At 33.8% G+C, this 14,204-nt stretch overlaps 2 protein-coding genes across 8 annotated transcripts in view; one reads left to right on the top strand and one right to left on the bottom strand.

The window, feature by feature from the left end:
* LOC110030318 overlaps nt 1-450 on the top strand; it is a 25,671-nt gene extending 25,221 nt beyond the window's left edge. For all 7 annotated transcript variants that reach the window (XM_020732978.1, XM_020732981.1, XM_020732979.1 and 4 more), the window contains one exon: nt 1-450. This exon is cut by the window's left edge and continues 88 nt beyond it. In XM_020732978.1, the coding sequence (XP_020588637.1) occupies nt 1-257 (257 nt within the window). In that variant the 3' untranslated portion in view covers nt 258-450.
* Nucleotides 451-2,402: 1,952 nt separating this feature from the next.
* LOC110030320 (60S ribosomal protein L31) lies at nt 2,403-13,418 on the bottom strand. The gene is made up of 2 exons (XM_020732985.1): nt 13,239-13,418; nt 2,403-2,915 (listed from the first exon to the last, which is right to left on the bottom strand). Exons 1-2 carry the CDS (start codon nt 13,322-13,324, stop codon nt 2,636-2,638), a joined length of 366 nt encoding a protein of 121 aa, XP_020588644.1. The 5' UTR covers nt 13,325-13,418; the 3' UTR covers nt 2,403-2,635.
* Between the last annotated feature and the right edge of the window lie 786 nt (nt 13,419-14,204).

Here is a 14,204-nt window from a genome sequence, read left to right as displayed (position 1 = left end):
CTTTCCCCTCCCTAGCCGATTTAACTGAGAAGGTGGCGGAGTTCGACAGCAAGTCCCCAAACTTGCAGAGGAAAACTTCAATGGTACAGAGGAAGGGTTATACCAGCGATGAAGACTTTGATGATTTGGATGATCCCCTTGCCTCCATAATCGATCGAACTCCTCCAGTTTCCCCAGCAGTATCAGGAGATAAGGGCCTGCAATACTCATTTTCAAGCGTGAGGTACAAACTCCTACGTGAGGTTTGGTTCGACTGAGCAGTTCCATGTTTGTATTGTTTGTATGATATGAGAACTAGTTGTTATATTGTAGAAAATTTATGTAGTATCAGTCTGGTACAGTAGTTTAAGTTTCAGGTCAGATTATTTCCTAAACTTAGTGCAGTATTGTTTCAGATTGTAGAATGTCTTGTGATAATTTATTGTCTGGTGGAACAATTGATTGATAAAATGTTTACAGGTTTAGGATTTTCAACTACTTTAAGACATCGTTAAAATTTTTGTTTTGACTCGTAGGTTTTCTGCTGAATTTTAAGTTAAACTTCACGCAAAAAGAGAAAAATAGTAATTTAAGCTTCAGATCATGGGTTTCCAAAGTACAGAAGAAAAGATTGAATAGAGACTGGGAGCTGTTTGGTTCTGTAGGTTATTTACTTTTCGATGGCTGATTTGTATAAAAGCTCTAATTTTTACCAAATTCTGCTTCCTGAAATCATTATGATCGGTTAGAGTTTGAAGTTTGTAGGAAATTGAGCGAGACTACGATGATAAATTCGGCACCATATTCTTAAGCAGTATCCACTGAGACAAAATGTCATTTGTAACTTAATTATGATGTAAAGAATGCTGTGCCACATTTTTATTATATTAATTTAATTTTTATTGATGAAGAATAAGTTTTATCAGTTTAAGTTTTTCGGACTATGATTTGTTATCTGACTTGTTTTATGCTTAAACAACTTAACATTTCATGCAGATTCTTATTGATTCTATGAACTGATATCTTAAAACGTGCTCTTTCGCATTCTCTGTTGATTTAAAAGGAATGAAGGGGCATTAAAGTCACATACCACCGAATTTCCATGTATTTATATATCTAGTACTTACTTCTTTCATTTTTACCACTCAAATTTTTTATATCATATCAAAAATATTTTTTTTTAATTTTTAAAAAGTGAAATACATATTTTCATGTAAAGATAAAATGATTATATATTGAGTTTTTCCTTTTTAACTTGGAAGATCTTCTTGGTTTCAAGGTATTATATATATATTATGTGTTTGTGTTGTTGGGTGTGATAAAATGAAGAAAAATATAAAAGTAAAAGTTGTTTAGGTGTTAAATTGTAAAAGTGTTTTGTTGTTAGGTATGTAAATGGTATAGAATTTAGTATTTCTAAGATGACAATTGACCTCTAGGGATGTAAACGAGCCGAGCTTGAGTGAGCTCAAGCTCGTGTAAGAAATCGGTTCGTGAACAGTGTGGTCGTGTTCGGTGTTCGTGTTCGGCTCGAAATTGACTTGTTAAAATTAAATTGAAAAAAAAAAAAGATGTAAAATATAGAGTTCTAACCTGGACTAAATTTATACCAAATAAGACACTAATCATATTACCACATGAGATATTATGATTTAAACTTATATATAAATATATATAATATATAATTACATAAATATTATATATGATTTTTTTTTTGTTTCAAGCTAAAACGAGCCGAACATTAGTGAACAAAGAGCTGTTCATGTTCTGCTCATTTATAACTCGAGCTTTTGAAACTTGTTTGTGTTTAACTTATTTACTTAACGAACGAGTTAAACAGAGCTACTTAACGAGCCGAACACGAGTTGTTCGCGAACAACAAACTTTTTTGACAGCCCTATTGACCACATCTTTATTAGACTGCAGCAGTAAAAAATCACAGGGCCCTCAAACAAATTGGTCGGGAAAAAAAAAAAAAAAAAAAAAAAAAAGACAAGGGATATTTACATGAGATATTAAAGGGTTAAAACATATTTTTATTGAACACGGTATAATTTAGTGCATATTAATATAAATAAAGTTATTTAAATATAAATTTTATAAATATAAAAAGTTTAAATGTTTGCCGCCCTTAAAGATCAAGATATTTGAAAGCTTGCCAAATGCCTTGATCAAAAGAGTAGTTTTAAAATTTCACAGAAATGGTTTGGAATTTCCATTACTTCCGTATTATTAATATTTTAAAAATGTAAAATAAAGAAATTTATCTAATTAGAATTATGCCTTACAGAATTACTTAACTGAAAGGTAAAATAAAATAGGCATATTTTTTAAATAAATTATATAATTATAATTGAATTCAGAATTTTTTAAAAAAATTAGTAGCTTTTATTAAATTTATAAAAAGAACAAAATCAAATTAATGTCAATAGAAAAACAAATCAGAATTACTGGAACTTGAAAACCATGGCAATTCAGAAATACATGAAGTATCTGACGACATAAACCGAACAATTGGAAGACAGTATAAGATGTCAGGCAAATAGCACAAAAACACGGCAATTCAGAAATACAGAAGTATAATCCAATCATGCAGCGCAAGAAAAGCTGGCCAGATAACATAAACTTGAATCATTTAAGAGCTCCGAAGGTTTCTTCAATCAGCCTCATCAATAACCTTTGTTCCCAACCCTTTGAGACCCTCCGGAGGGACCTCAGCAACAGTAACAAGTGAATAAAACTCTTCCTTGGCATCTTCTTCCTCGTTTCTTTTGCGAGCAATTCTCACGCGAACTCGCCTTGGAACGCTTCGGATTCCTCTACTCCAGATCTGCTTATTGACCTTAACATCGATTCTTATGTCCGTCGTACCCATTGCCTTTTGAGCAAACTTTCTGATCTCTTTTATGGCCTTGGGGGCTTTCTTTTTGAAAGTGCTGCTCAACAACAGATGAGATTAAACTCTGAGGTTTTCATGCAGACGCATCTTATTTTCTGATAATAAGCATGCTTAAATTATAAATCATAAATAGAACAATTTTAAAGATCACTATGAATATTGAAGCTAACTGCACAGAATGAAAAGCTTACTGCACTATAGGAAATGTAGTTGGTAGCAAATTGAAGCATTCAAAAAATGAGATTTCCAAATAAAATTGAATCTTCAGAGTAGATTTTCTTCTCTTAGAAGTAGGTTTTTTTTTTTTTTCCCTATTGCACATTTATCATTTCCAAAAAATTTACTCATTCAGCTTAGTGCCTCACTAACATCATACAGATAAATGTAAATTTTTACTCATTCAGCTTAGTGAACAAGATTGGCTTACAACCTTATCACACAAGGTTTTTAACCTTTTTCCCTTGTACCCAATCGTTTTCTTATTGAATCACAATATTCTCTGCTCAGCTCCTTTATGCTTAAGCACAGCACAAAAACAGGACAACGAATGTATAGTCTAACTACAATGGAAAACCAGAAAGCTTGTGCGCGTAACAACCAGAGCTTTAACTACAATGGAAACAATAGGAATATTGCAAAACCTTGCACTCTCCAACGCCTGCTAGAAATTGGTGGTAATAGTGTAAATCATACACAACGGGTTATAAATATTAATTTCCGAATTGCATGTACTTCAATTACGGCATTTCAGCAAAAGTGCTTTGATTTAGCTAGTTTTACTATATTATCAACCTCATCATTGTAATGATTCTTCATGTTATTAGAATATATGATGCAAATGTATCATGGAAGACTAAGGATGCTGGCTTAAAGGTTTAAGCTTTAGGCTTCTATTTCTGAAAAGATATTGAAGCCGTGTCTAAAGATCATCATTGAGTTTTGTTTAATTAATTTCTTAATTTAATTTGGTTCAATGACTCCTGTTTTATAAAAGCATTATTGATATCAAAATTCAATCTAGTAGACAATCAATTAGCTCGTATATGATATCACTTTGGGAATCTGAAGAAAAATAAGATTACATTAGTTAAAATTTTAATAGTTTTATTTCTCCGTGAAGTTGTTGGCAGTGGTGATTCTCAAATTTCACAAATGAGTATCGTTAGATATTATAAATAGGATACATATAAATGATGTCAAGGCTATAAGCGCTGGCGTATAGGATCAAATTTAAATTAGAATAAAATAAATTTGAAAACTTTTAACATTTTCAATATGTTTCTATTTAAATTCAATTCAAATAATTTTGTTGGAATTTTTGTTGATGTTAAACCCATCTAGGTTTGTGATATGATTTCTTAGCAAAAATTAAAGCAAAAACATATTTTATTACGAGTGCATCAAATACTCAAAAAGTACCTACAATTCGAGAGGGAGATAATCTTTCCCAATTCCTAAAATTTTAAAAGTACGAAATCTCTCTCAAACTCTAAATCTAAGATCCTAGACAGTCTCATACATAAACCTAACTCTAAATATATTAGTCATATTTATACTAAACAATCATAAATGACAAAACTAAATTGCCCTTACGTGCACAGAAGAAAATTTTTCTCTTAGACTAAGCACTGGCGTAACAATAGCCCCCTCCCAAAAGACATTGTCCTCAAGTTGGAATACAGTGAGGGTGTCCCTCCTCCACAACTGTGTTTGTTTCATCATCCTCTGCCTCTTCGTCATACACTGTGAAAACTTGCAATGTTCGATTCTTGCAGCTGTCTTGGGACAAACATATCATTACATCGAAAATAAAACAACTTGGCTCGATTCTCCTGAATCTGTCACTGTAAAGCACTTAAAGACCATTCCTGGTCGTGATATTACCCATGATTCTTGTCATGTAAAGTCTCTATCTGGATTTCCACTATTTGAAATTTTGGTATTATTGTGGTTGTAGCAATTTGATATGGTGCTCCACGTATGTTGCTCCTATTACCTGTTCCATTGCATTTTTATCTTCAACTAACTGTGCTAATTCTATAGTTTTCCCCAATCCTCACAATCTAAACAAATTGATGCTCAAAATTCTAGCTTCAACCATTTCATGAAGTTGCCTTCCAATATTTCTTCTAATATCCCTCTCAAACAGTCGGATAATATCTCAAATTTATCCTTGTAGTTCATGACAAATCCTTCCTAAACTAAAGTAAGAAATTGCATGTGTAAATCCCCTCCAAGCGTGGTTTTGAACGCGCTACACCATTAGGCCATTGCCCATGTTCAGATTGGTTCGTGTTATTCTCTCCACTAAAAACTTGTTAGAGCTATTTCTTTCAAACACAAAGCCATCGCCAACAATTTTTCTTCATCCATCAGCCCATTAACAACAAAATATCTCGCCACACGATAAGCCAAACATAGGTATCCTCTACTTCAAAGATCGGCATCTTTAGCTTCCTTATGCATGAGTCACCTCCCCAATTTCTTTGACAAAAGTTCATTCCACCAAAAAAATGAGGGTTGGGCTCCCATCCTCAACTCATATTGATTTCTTTTCTTCCATAAGTCGGCTAGCCTCATAATCAATTTGACCATCCTCAAAGGCTCCCGAATAACTTTTCACTTAAAAGGCAACTATAACAAAAGGCACTAACACTGTCAGATGCAACCCTCGGTCAGGGTCCCATCCACTTGTGCTCCCTATTCCAGACCAAAATCCTTCGAATTGGTCCTCTCCAACCATGAATCCTGTGATATCCCATTCTGCTTGCTGGCGCTCATTCCATCCATCCAAATGTCAAGTTATTTCTTCCAAGTATTGTCGCTCAAGTTCGCTTATAGTTCCTTCGCTCGATCCCACTGTAGGCGGTGGCGGGTTTGTGCAGGACTACGTGATCTTCTTTATCATTTCTTCTAGGGTTGTAAACCTAGCTTCCATGACCGAGAAACACTACTCAAGATATGATTTGACTCACCTCTTCCTAAAATTTCTTCTCCAAACCATCTACTTTCTTGGTCGTGATTATTTATGTACTCCTTCACACTGAAATTGAAAAGTTTGGAATTTTTGTACTTGATTTTGGCATGTGTGGAGCTCTAGACATCAAGATCCCTGAATTCCTGTATGCAACTTGGCACAGGACTATTGGAAGCGGCGCAGAACTCAAGAAGCGGCGATCTGAATTCCTACGTAGGTTTGATGTGGCATATTCTGTTGTCTGGATCTCGCAATAGGGATTCCAGTCAATATCAAATCTCGGTCGCAAGTTTCCATCAAGATCGGCACAGAACTCCATTACGCTGCAACCTGATCGCGTATTTCGATCAAGAACGGTGCAAAACTCGTGTACGCCATGATCCATTGCGTATACACCGCAATAGCATGTGTTGGTTACCCTAGTGAATGTGACATCGAAGTTCAGTCCTGAAGGAGCACCAACACACTACATTCCCGTTACAATCTTCTTGGATACCTCTAATCACGCTGTCTCATGAGATTTGACCCTCGTGATCCTATCCATTCAAGGCCCAGGGCGCCACAATTTCGTCCTTCCTTCCCCACAATTTCGGCCCAGGGCGCCACAATTTCGTCCTTCCTTCCCCGCTAGCTCTAATCAAGAAGGTATAGTGATATTAGGTCACAGCGACCCGAACTTCCTGTACTCGCAGCGATTTATATCGCGACAGTTTCGACGAGCAAATACGCAATATCAAGTGGCTTCCTAGCAAATGTGATGCGATATGTTCGGCTTCCCACAAAAATCGTGCGGTGAATGATCGATGCTCTAATACCAATTTTATACGATTCTTGCAAAATTAGGGCGAACAATATTCTATTGCAAGGACATCAAACACTCAATACGAATTCAAAAATAAGCACCTAAATTTTGAGAGGTAGGCGATCTCTCCCGATTCCTAGAATACGAGAGGTTGGAAATATTACTCAAACCCTAAACTTAAGACTCCAGACACAATCTCATGCATAACCCTAACCTTAAACATATTAGCTCTATTTATACTAAACAATAATAAATGACAAAAGACTAAATTTCTCTTAGTCACACAAAAGATATAATTACCCTTAGTCTAGGCACCGGTATAACCGTTTGTTCCAGTAAATAGGGTTCCTTTGTTTGTAAAATTAGTTTGGGTGTGGATAAAATTTTTCTCTTCAATAATTCTCTATCAATAGGTTTTAAATTCTACAAAAATCAATAATAAATCTGAATTTTTCCCAAATCCTTTTTACCCTTTCTTCTCAGCCATTGATTCTCAATTTGCAAGAGGTTATATAGCCATTGTTGAAGGGAATTTGTTATCATCTTTGTTATTTGATGGAGTGTTGATTTCGGACTACATAAAAGAATGGAGAAATTATTGAAAGAAAATAGTGAAGCTATGCCAATTTGAGTTTGAAACCAAGAAAAAGAAAAGGGAACCAGAAAAAGAAATGGGAACCAAAAAAAGAAAAGGGAACCAATCTACAATGAGAAAACTAATTTGAAAGAAGATCTAAGGACCAAGTTACCATACAAGCATCATTAATTGGAGCAGTACAAAAAAAAAAAGATACGAAGATAAGAGAGAGAGGTTTGCTTCTTACGTTGGAATGCATCAAAAGTCAATAAAGAGGCAAGAAGCATAAGAAAGACAGAAAATTCTAATCAACAAAGTGGCTAGTGGAACAGATGGTCAACAAGATGGAGTGAATAAAAAATCAAACTACAACTATGACTGGAGGACCATGTTGTAATCATCCTACTCTCATGACAAACAAAAACATGGTTAAAAAAAGATGAAAATAAGGACATGGCAAACAATGATGTGGTCGATCAAACTGGAAGCCAAAGTGAAAATCTCTACTTATGATGGAGCAGCAGTTGATGCTGAGATGCTTGAATGCTAATAGAGACTTCTTTGCCTAACTAAAGTAATTATGCCTTGGCGTAGTTGAGAGCCCATCTTAAGATGAATGACTAAGAACAAGTGACGTTGGTGAATATTCAAAAAGTTGAAACATTGAGAGCTACTCAATAGGGCTTTTCAAAAATTAACGGAAGAAGAGGGACAGCTCGAAACAACGCTGGGGGAAATCTGTGAAGGTATACGTCAAAGTTCTAACATGGGATATTTGTTTTGAGAGTGAATATTAAAAAAAAAAAAACTTTGATAGTACAACTTAGGGATTTATATGTAAATTGTAAATGAACTCCACATGTTTCTAATTGTTGATCTCAATATGCAATTATGATGGCAAGGATTGTGGAGCACAAGAATCAAGGATGAAACGAGAAGGTATTAGAACCATATAAGGAAAGATTCAACTTCTCTAAGAACAGAAAAAAAAAGAGCGAAAGGACAGTTCGTGATTCAAAACATGCTTCCACTGTTAAGTGAATGCTGCAGAAAAATTCTATGAACATTGTTACATGCATGACCGTACCAAAAAAAATGTCGGAAGGTGCACCCTAAAAAGTATAAGAAAAAATGGATAAGGGAAGATAACTGTTATAGCCATGGACAACACCATGTTTAGCATGTAGACAAGTGGGAATAAGTGGAGTCATCCCCCAACATGCACACGTAGAAGAATGGTTCACTCTAACGATAGGCAGATAGTATGAGGAGATTAGCACCACCATCTACATAGTCAGTCCAAATAAAAAAACTAATTTTTACCAAAGTTAGGACTGCAAATCCATACTTCATTCAAGCTAGTATCCCCTGGATAGGATAAAAAAAAGGTGTAATAAGAGGATTGATCATCAATAATAATTGAAATTTGCAATCACCAAGGACAATATAGACTAGATACCGTGTGAAGTAGTTTGGCATCATTCTTGTTATTTTTTTTTTTTAGTTTTTGCCTGAGTGATAGGTTACATCACACTGCTAATCCTTATAATAAATTGCCTTATTTGTGATTAGAGACAATCACACCTACAGGCTCCAAACTATGCAGCCTCTTTTATACTCCTACAATCACAATTATATAACAAATGTATGTAATTTTGTTATTTTTTAATATGAATCTTCACAATTAGTGAATTCCTAGTAGTGATGTTACACTATTAGAGAAGTACGATGTGACTTATATCTTACACTTCGATATTATTGTCATTTGTTCTAATCAAAAGCATTAGTCAGTAATAAGATATATTGTTCCCTTTGTTATACGGTTAATTGTATCGAGACTAAACCCTTAAAATGAAATAGTTTAATCATCACCACTATAGCCTTTCTTCCATTTCACAATGGTTAAAACAACTAATACAGAAACTTAGCTGCTAATTTTGACCAATTTCATAGTTGTTTTAACCACTTCAAAAGCGTTTTCCCCCTTTCAACAACAATATTAACTGCCACATAATGCAAATTTCTTTTAAGGCTACAGCTGCAGCAAAGATATAATTGCTGCAACGAATAAAATCAGTACAAATTTATGAGATTTTTTAGTTTAAAAGCACCATAAATTAGTGAACTTTATGGCAGTTGATGTCATAGCAAATTTTTGCAGTTTGTAGTAGTTAAAATCGTTGTACATTACAACCTGTCCGGGGTTGCTAAAATTGCTACAAAAAGCTTGCCAATAAAGCAAAACAATGGTGCCTAATTGGTAGTTTCAAAACACTACAAGATTAATCAATTGCAACAATAAACCAATAGAAACTCAATGATAGATCATTTCTCTTGTAAAACATGCAACAATAAAATTAAACTATAGCAAAAAAAAAAAGGATTATCATCACATAAGTTTCATGCATTTGTACAAGTACAATATCAAAAGCATCATGTCATAATAATAAGAACAACACATATAACATATATTTAACATTAATAAGTTGGTAATCCTTTAAATTCAATATTTTTAAGCACTATTAGCTATAGTGTGAGTATTGTTAGTAATTGAATAGTTCTGCCTGAAAAAAAGTAATTGAAGTCAATTACCTTAAATATAAGCCAAATGCTTGACTGGTGCTTAGTCGAGGATGTGAAGACTTCAATAATATATAAAGCCCCTAGGTGGGTGGTATTACTATTATATGTGTGTAGGAGAACACTCTTTGCGAAACTAAGTGCTAAATTGGGAGCTAATTTTTACCCTAAGCAGAAAACATGTAATGCAAATTTGTCAATGGTAATTAGAAAAGATAAGGGTTGTAATTCTCAACAAAATCATAATGTAATATGTCTCCACAGCAGCATGCAGCCATCAACTCGATGAACTTGTATATAATTATTATATGCTTTGTGCATTAATATTATTTTATATTTTATATCATTTTTCACTATTGATGTTTGAATTAGGTTTTTCTTATTTATTAATAGTAAAGAGAGCACCTTGCCTTGATTTAAGAAATACGCATTAATACTTATAATATTGAAGATGAGTTAGTTTTAGAGGATGATAAGATAAAAAAGGAAGAACATAAAGAGTAAAATAAGAAAAGATGTACTCGTGTAAATAAGTTAGTTCAAACATGTAGTAGAGCTTCAATTTCTAAATTAGTAAACTTTGTGGATGGACATGATGAATGAGACAAAGTAACAAAATAAAGGACATAAATTAAGTAATAGAAAATAGAATATTAAGTAATTGATAGTAGCCAACATTAGATTATTATATACAATTAACTATCTTAAGTAATTTTCTATACTTGTTTAAGATAAACCATTGGAGCAATATTTTCAAACTCGGCAAATAATAGAAATTGAAGATTCATTCCTTTGTTCAACATGTCCTATAAAAATTGAAAAATTTTAATTATTCAAAAGTTTTCATAAAATTAAAACAAATTTATAAGTCTATAGCTATTCCACTTTATTGACTCATTTTCCTAAAGCAAGTTACTATAATAATGCCTACCATCTCAAAAATTGGGAAGCCTATATCAACTTGAGAGCATATTACACTTTTGATAACACAAACTTGCAGAATAACCACAAAACAAACCGCAAGTAGTCCAAACAAATTGTAATGTACAAGGAAAAAAGATGATATTTGAGTGACAAAACATCTTTCAATATTTCTCATATAAAGAATGAATGCTAGATGTGGTATATATTAATTTCAAAGCAGAAAAAAAAATATAAGCCCAAGTTCTCAAAGCAAGTCATCTTCAATCAAAAAAAAATGAATAACACTCTATGCAAGATTCAAATACTTTTTAAAACAAGAAGAAACAAAAAATTGAGAATTTAGAAGTGACACACAAGCGCAATATGGAAATATAGTCAGAGAATCAAATCATAAAGGGATGGTCAATCAAACTGTCCAGCTCAAAAAAGGCAATAAGATATAGATATCCTTACAATTTTAGCACTAGACCACTAAAAGATCAAAGGAATCATATCAAATAAAGTTTTAGATGTCTGATTTCATAACGAAAATTGCCAATGGTAATGATATGCATGTCACATCATTAAAATCGAAGAGGATAGAACCAGGTTTCATTAGCACAATCATACTGTTAATTAAATATCATATAAGAGAGGACATGCTTCAAAAAAATTGAATCATTAGATCATGTTTCAGACTATAGGAGGATAAGGATAAAGTTCAATTTTTAAAATTTTTTTGCATGAGTTTGAATTTGAATATAAAACTATTAAGATTATTCTTACAAAAAATTATTGTTGAGTTTATTAATTTGTTATTTATAGATAAAATTTTTTTTTGTGGAGTTGATTTAAATATGGTTTAGATCAATCTCGATATTATATGTTTATTTAAAGGCTTGCAATTCTACAAAATAAAATGTAATGTGAATTCTACCCAAACAAATACTGTCCCGTCTCCTTCGGGTATTTCATTGCTCATAAAGTCTCGACTATATATCTTCTAATAGTTTTTTAAGATCCAATATCCCCGTTTTATGAGCCTAGTGCTATTGGTTGTCATTACTGCCTTTTATATACACAAACATTGCCTCATTGATTGCCTTGCCACTATTGTTGGCATGTGTTGTTATCTATTATCATTGTTGTCCGCATTGTTGTTAATTGTTGCCTTGTCATTGTTGTTATGTTGCTTGAGTTAATGTTTATGTAGAGTTAAGTGTTGTCTAAATAATTCTAGAGAAAAAGTATCATCACACCTACTGTTTAATAGAATACTAAGAAGGGATATCTATTTATCGTGAGAATAGAAAAAAACCGTAGACTAAAGCGATGCTTGGTTGCAAGTATGAGCGTAAATAAAAGAAATTCATGAGTTTATGTATAAAGATTGAGGTAATCCAACAAAGCATTTGAATAGGCAATTTGTGCTACATCAAGATGTCCCCATTTTTATGAATTTAGAATTCAATAAAATCAAGTGAATTCCAAATTCAAGAAAAATTCACAATCTAAGGCCTCACTTTCCCTGCTTATGACCACCAATTGCCACCCGCCACCCATTACCAATCGCCACTCCCCATCATCATTATTGCTTCTCATCATCACCACCACCACCACCACCACCAATCACCCACCCATCCCCCGCAGCTGTCTCGTACAATCATTGTTTTTCAACCAACACTGATGTTCGTCAGTCATTGCTGCCAGTACCATTGCCCGCCCATATCCATCATCAACCTTCACCTCCCTTGACAACCATCGAAGCCGCCCATCATAACCCAACATCAATGGTCGTCACATCAAAGTCAACCTAAGACCACATTTTCCCCACCTACAGCCACCACCAGTCCCCGCTTACCATCATCATTTTTTCTTGTCCCCGTCATTTGCTGCCAATTTACAGCCCATCACGCTCTGATGTCTCCTTCCACCACCGGTTGTAATTCGTCACCAAGAGTTGCCAGTTGTTGATCACCACAAGCATTGTCCACCCATATTAGTCGGCGGCCGACGCCTCCCCTTAAACCTGTCAAAAGCGTCCACCATCACCTAGCATCACTGGCCGCCACTCAGCCACATCCGCCACTGCTTGCCATTCAGCTGCTCTTTCATGTATTTGAAATATATTGTAACAAACAGCGATAGAAGATGAAATTCCATTTTAACATTGATATTGCTTAAATAGGGGATTTGTTAAATTCCATTCACAAAATTTAATAAATTCATGTCCCAAAAAATAGCAAACAAATTATGAGGATTTAGACAGTTAACTTGTCAGATAGTTTGCAGGTTTTAATTATCTCAATATTTAATAAATCACTACTTGCTAAATCCTACTCCACAATCGAATGTAGCGCAAGAGCATTTTGACCAACAGAATCGAAAAAATCAATATTGAAAGCATTCGAATATAATTTAGCCGACCGAGCGTGATGGGATTTTCATCTTTCCACCAAAAAAATGGGCCATAAAAATGAGAGCAGAAAAATAGATTATCTTTTACTGAAAATGAAGATACCATCCATGTAGGCGTTTGTGGAGATTTATGGTGTACTCCCTTGTTACCACCTCCTCTTTTCGACCTTTGCTATTCTTCTCCACCATCCTCTTAGCGTCGCTTCTCTCGTCTAAAGGCCGATCTGCTGTCAGAGATGAAACCCTAACTTGCTACAGCAGAGCCAAGCTTGAGACGCTTGAACCATCATTATATAAATAGTAAAAATAACAATTAATAAATAATTAGGGTATATTTGTATTATTTATGCGCTAATTTTATGTTAAAAAGTTATTAAAGCATCCAATTTTTATTTGATAGATTTATTTTTGCTCGAATCAAATAAAAAAATAATATATGAAATTAAATTAATTATATATATGATCTCAAAAAATTGATTTATATAAATATAAATAATAAAATTAAGATTTTAGATATGTAAATACATAAACTGTTGGGTGGTATGTTTGTAAATGCCTCTCAGATTTAAAAAAAAAAAAATTGATATTGGATATGTAAATACGAAAGAATTGGTTGGTGTGTAGATAATTTGCCCTCATTTTTTCCCCAAAAATTCCTACTACATGCATAGATGCATTGAGATATTATATGTTGTTGTCCAAATCTATCATTTGGACCATACCTAAGGAAAGGAGAAGTATCCCGGGAGGAGAAGAAAGAGAGGGAGAAAAAGAGAGAGAAGGTTGCTCCGTCTAGGGGCAAGGTGGGGTGGTGCTCGAACTTGGCAACCTACTTTATTCCACACAAATTAAGTTACAAATGATAGAGAAAAAGAGCAAACTCTCTACATGAGTGGGAGAGAGAGATTATAAAGGGTGTAAGGGCCTAGGGCCTAGTCTTCTCTCATGTTAAAATCTTCTTATTTATAGAAGATAAAAAAATAAAAATATACATTCGCTTTAAGGAGGGTAGTACATGTTATTTTGTTCTTTTTGTCATCGAAGCGTATTATTTGGGGGGGCCTCATCA

The sequence above is a fragment of the Phalaenopsis equestris genome, unplaced genomic scaffold (assembly GCF_001263595.1).
Source record: "Phalaenopsis equestris unplaced genomic scaffold, ASM126359v1 Scaffold000701, whole genome shotgun sequence".
NCBI lineage: Eukaryota > Viridiplantae > Streptophyta > Magnoliopsida > Asparagales > Orchidaceae > Phalaenopsis > Phalaenopsis equestris.
This window is presented reverse-complemented; position numbering and strand designations above follow the sequence as displayed.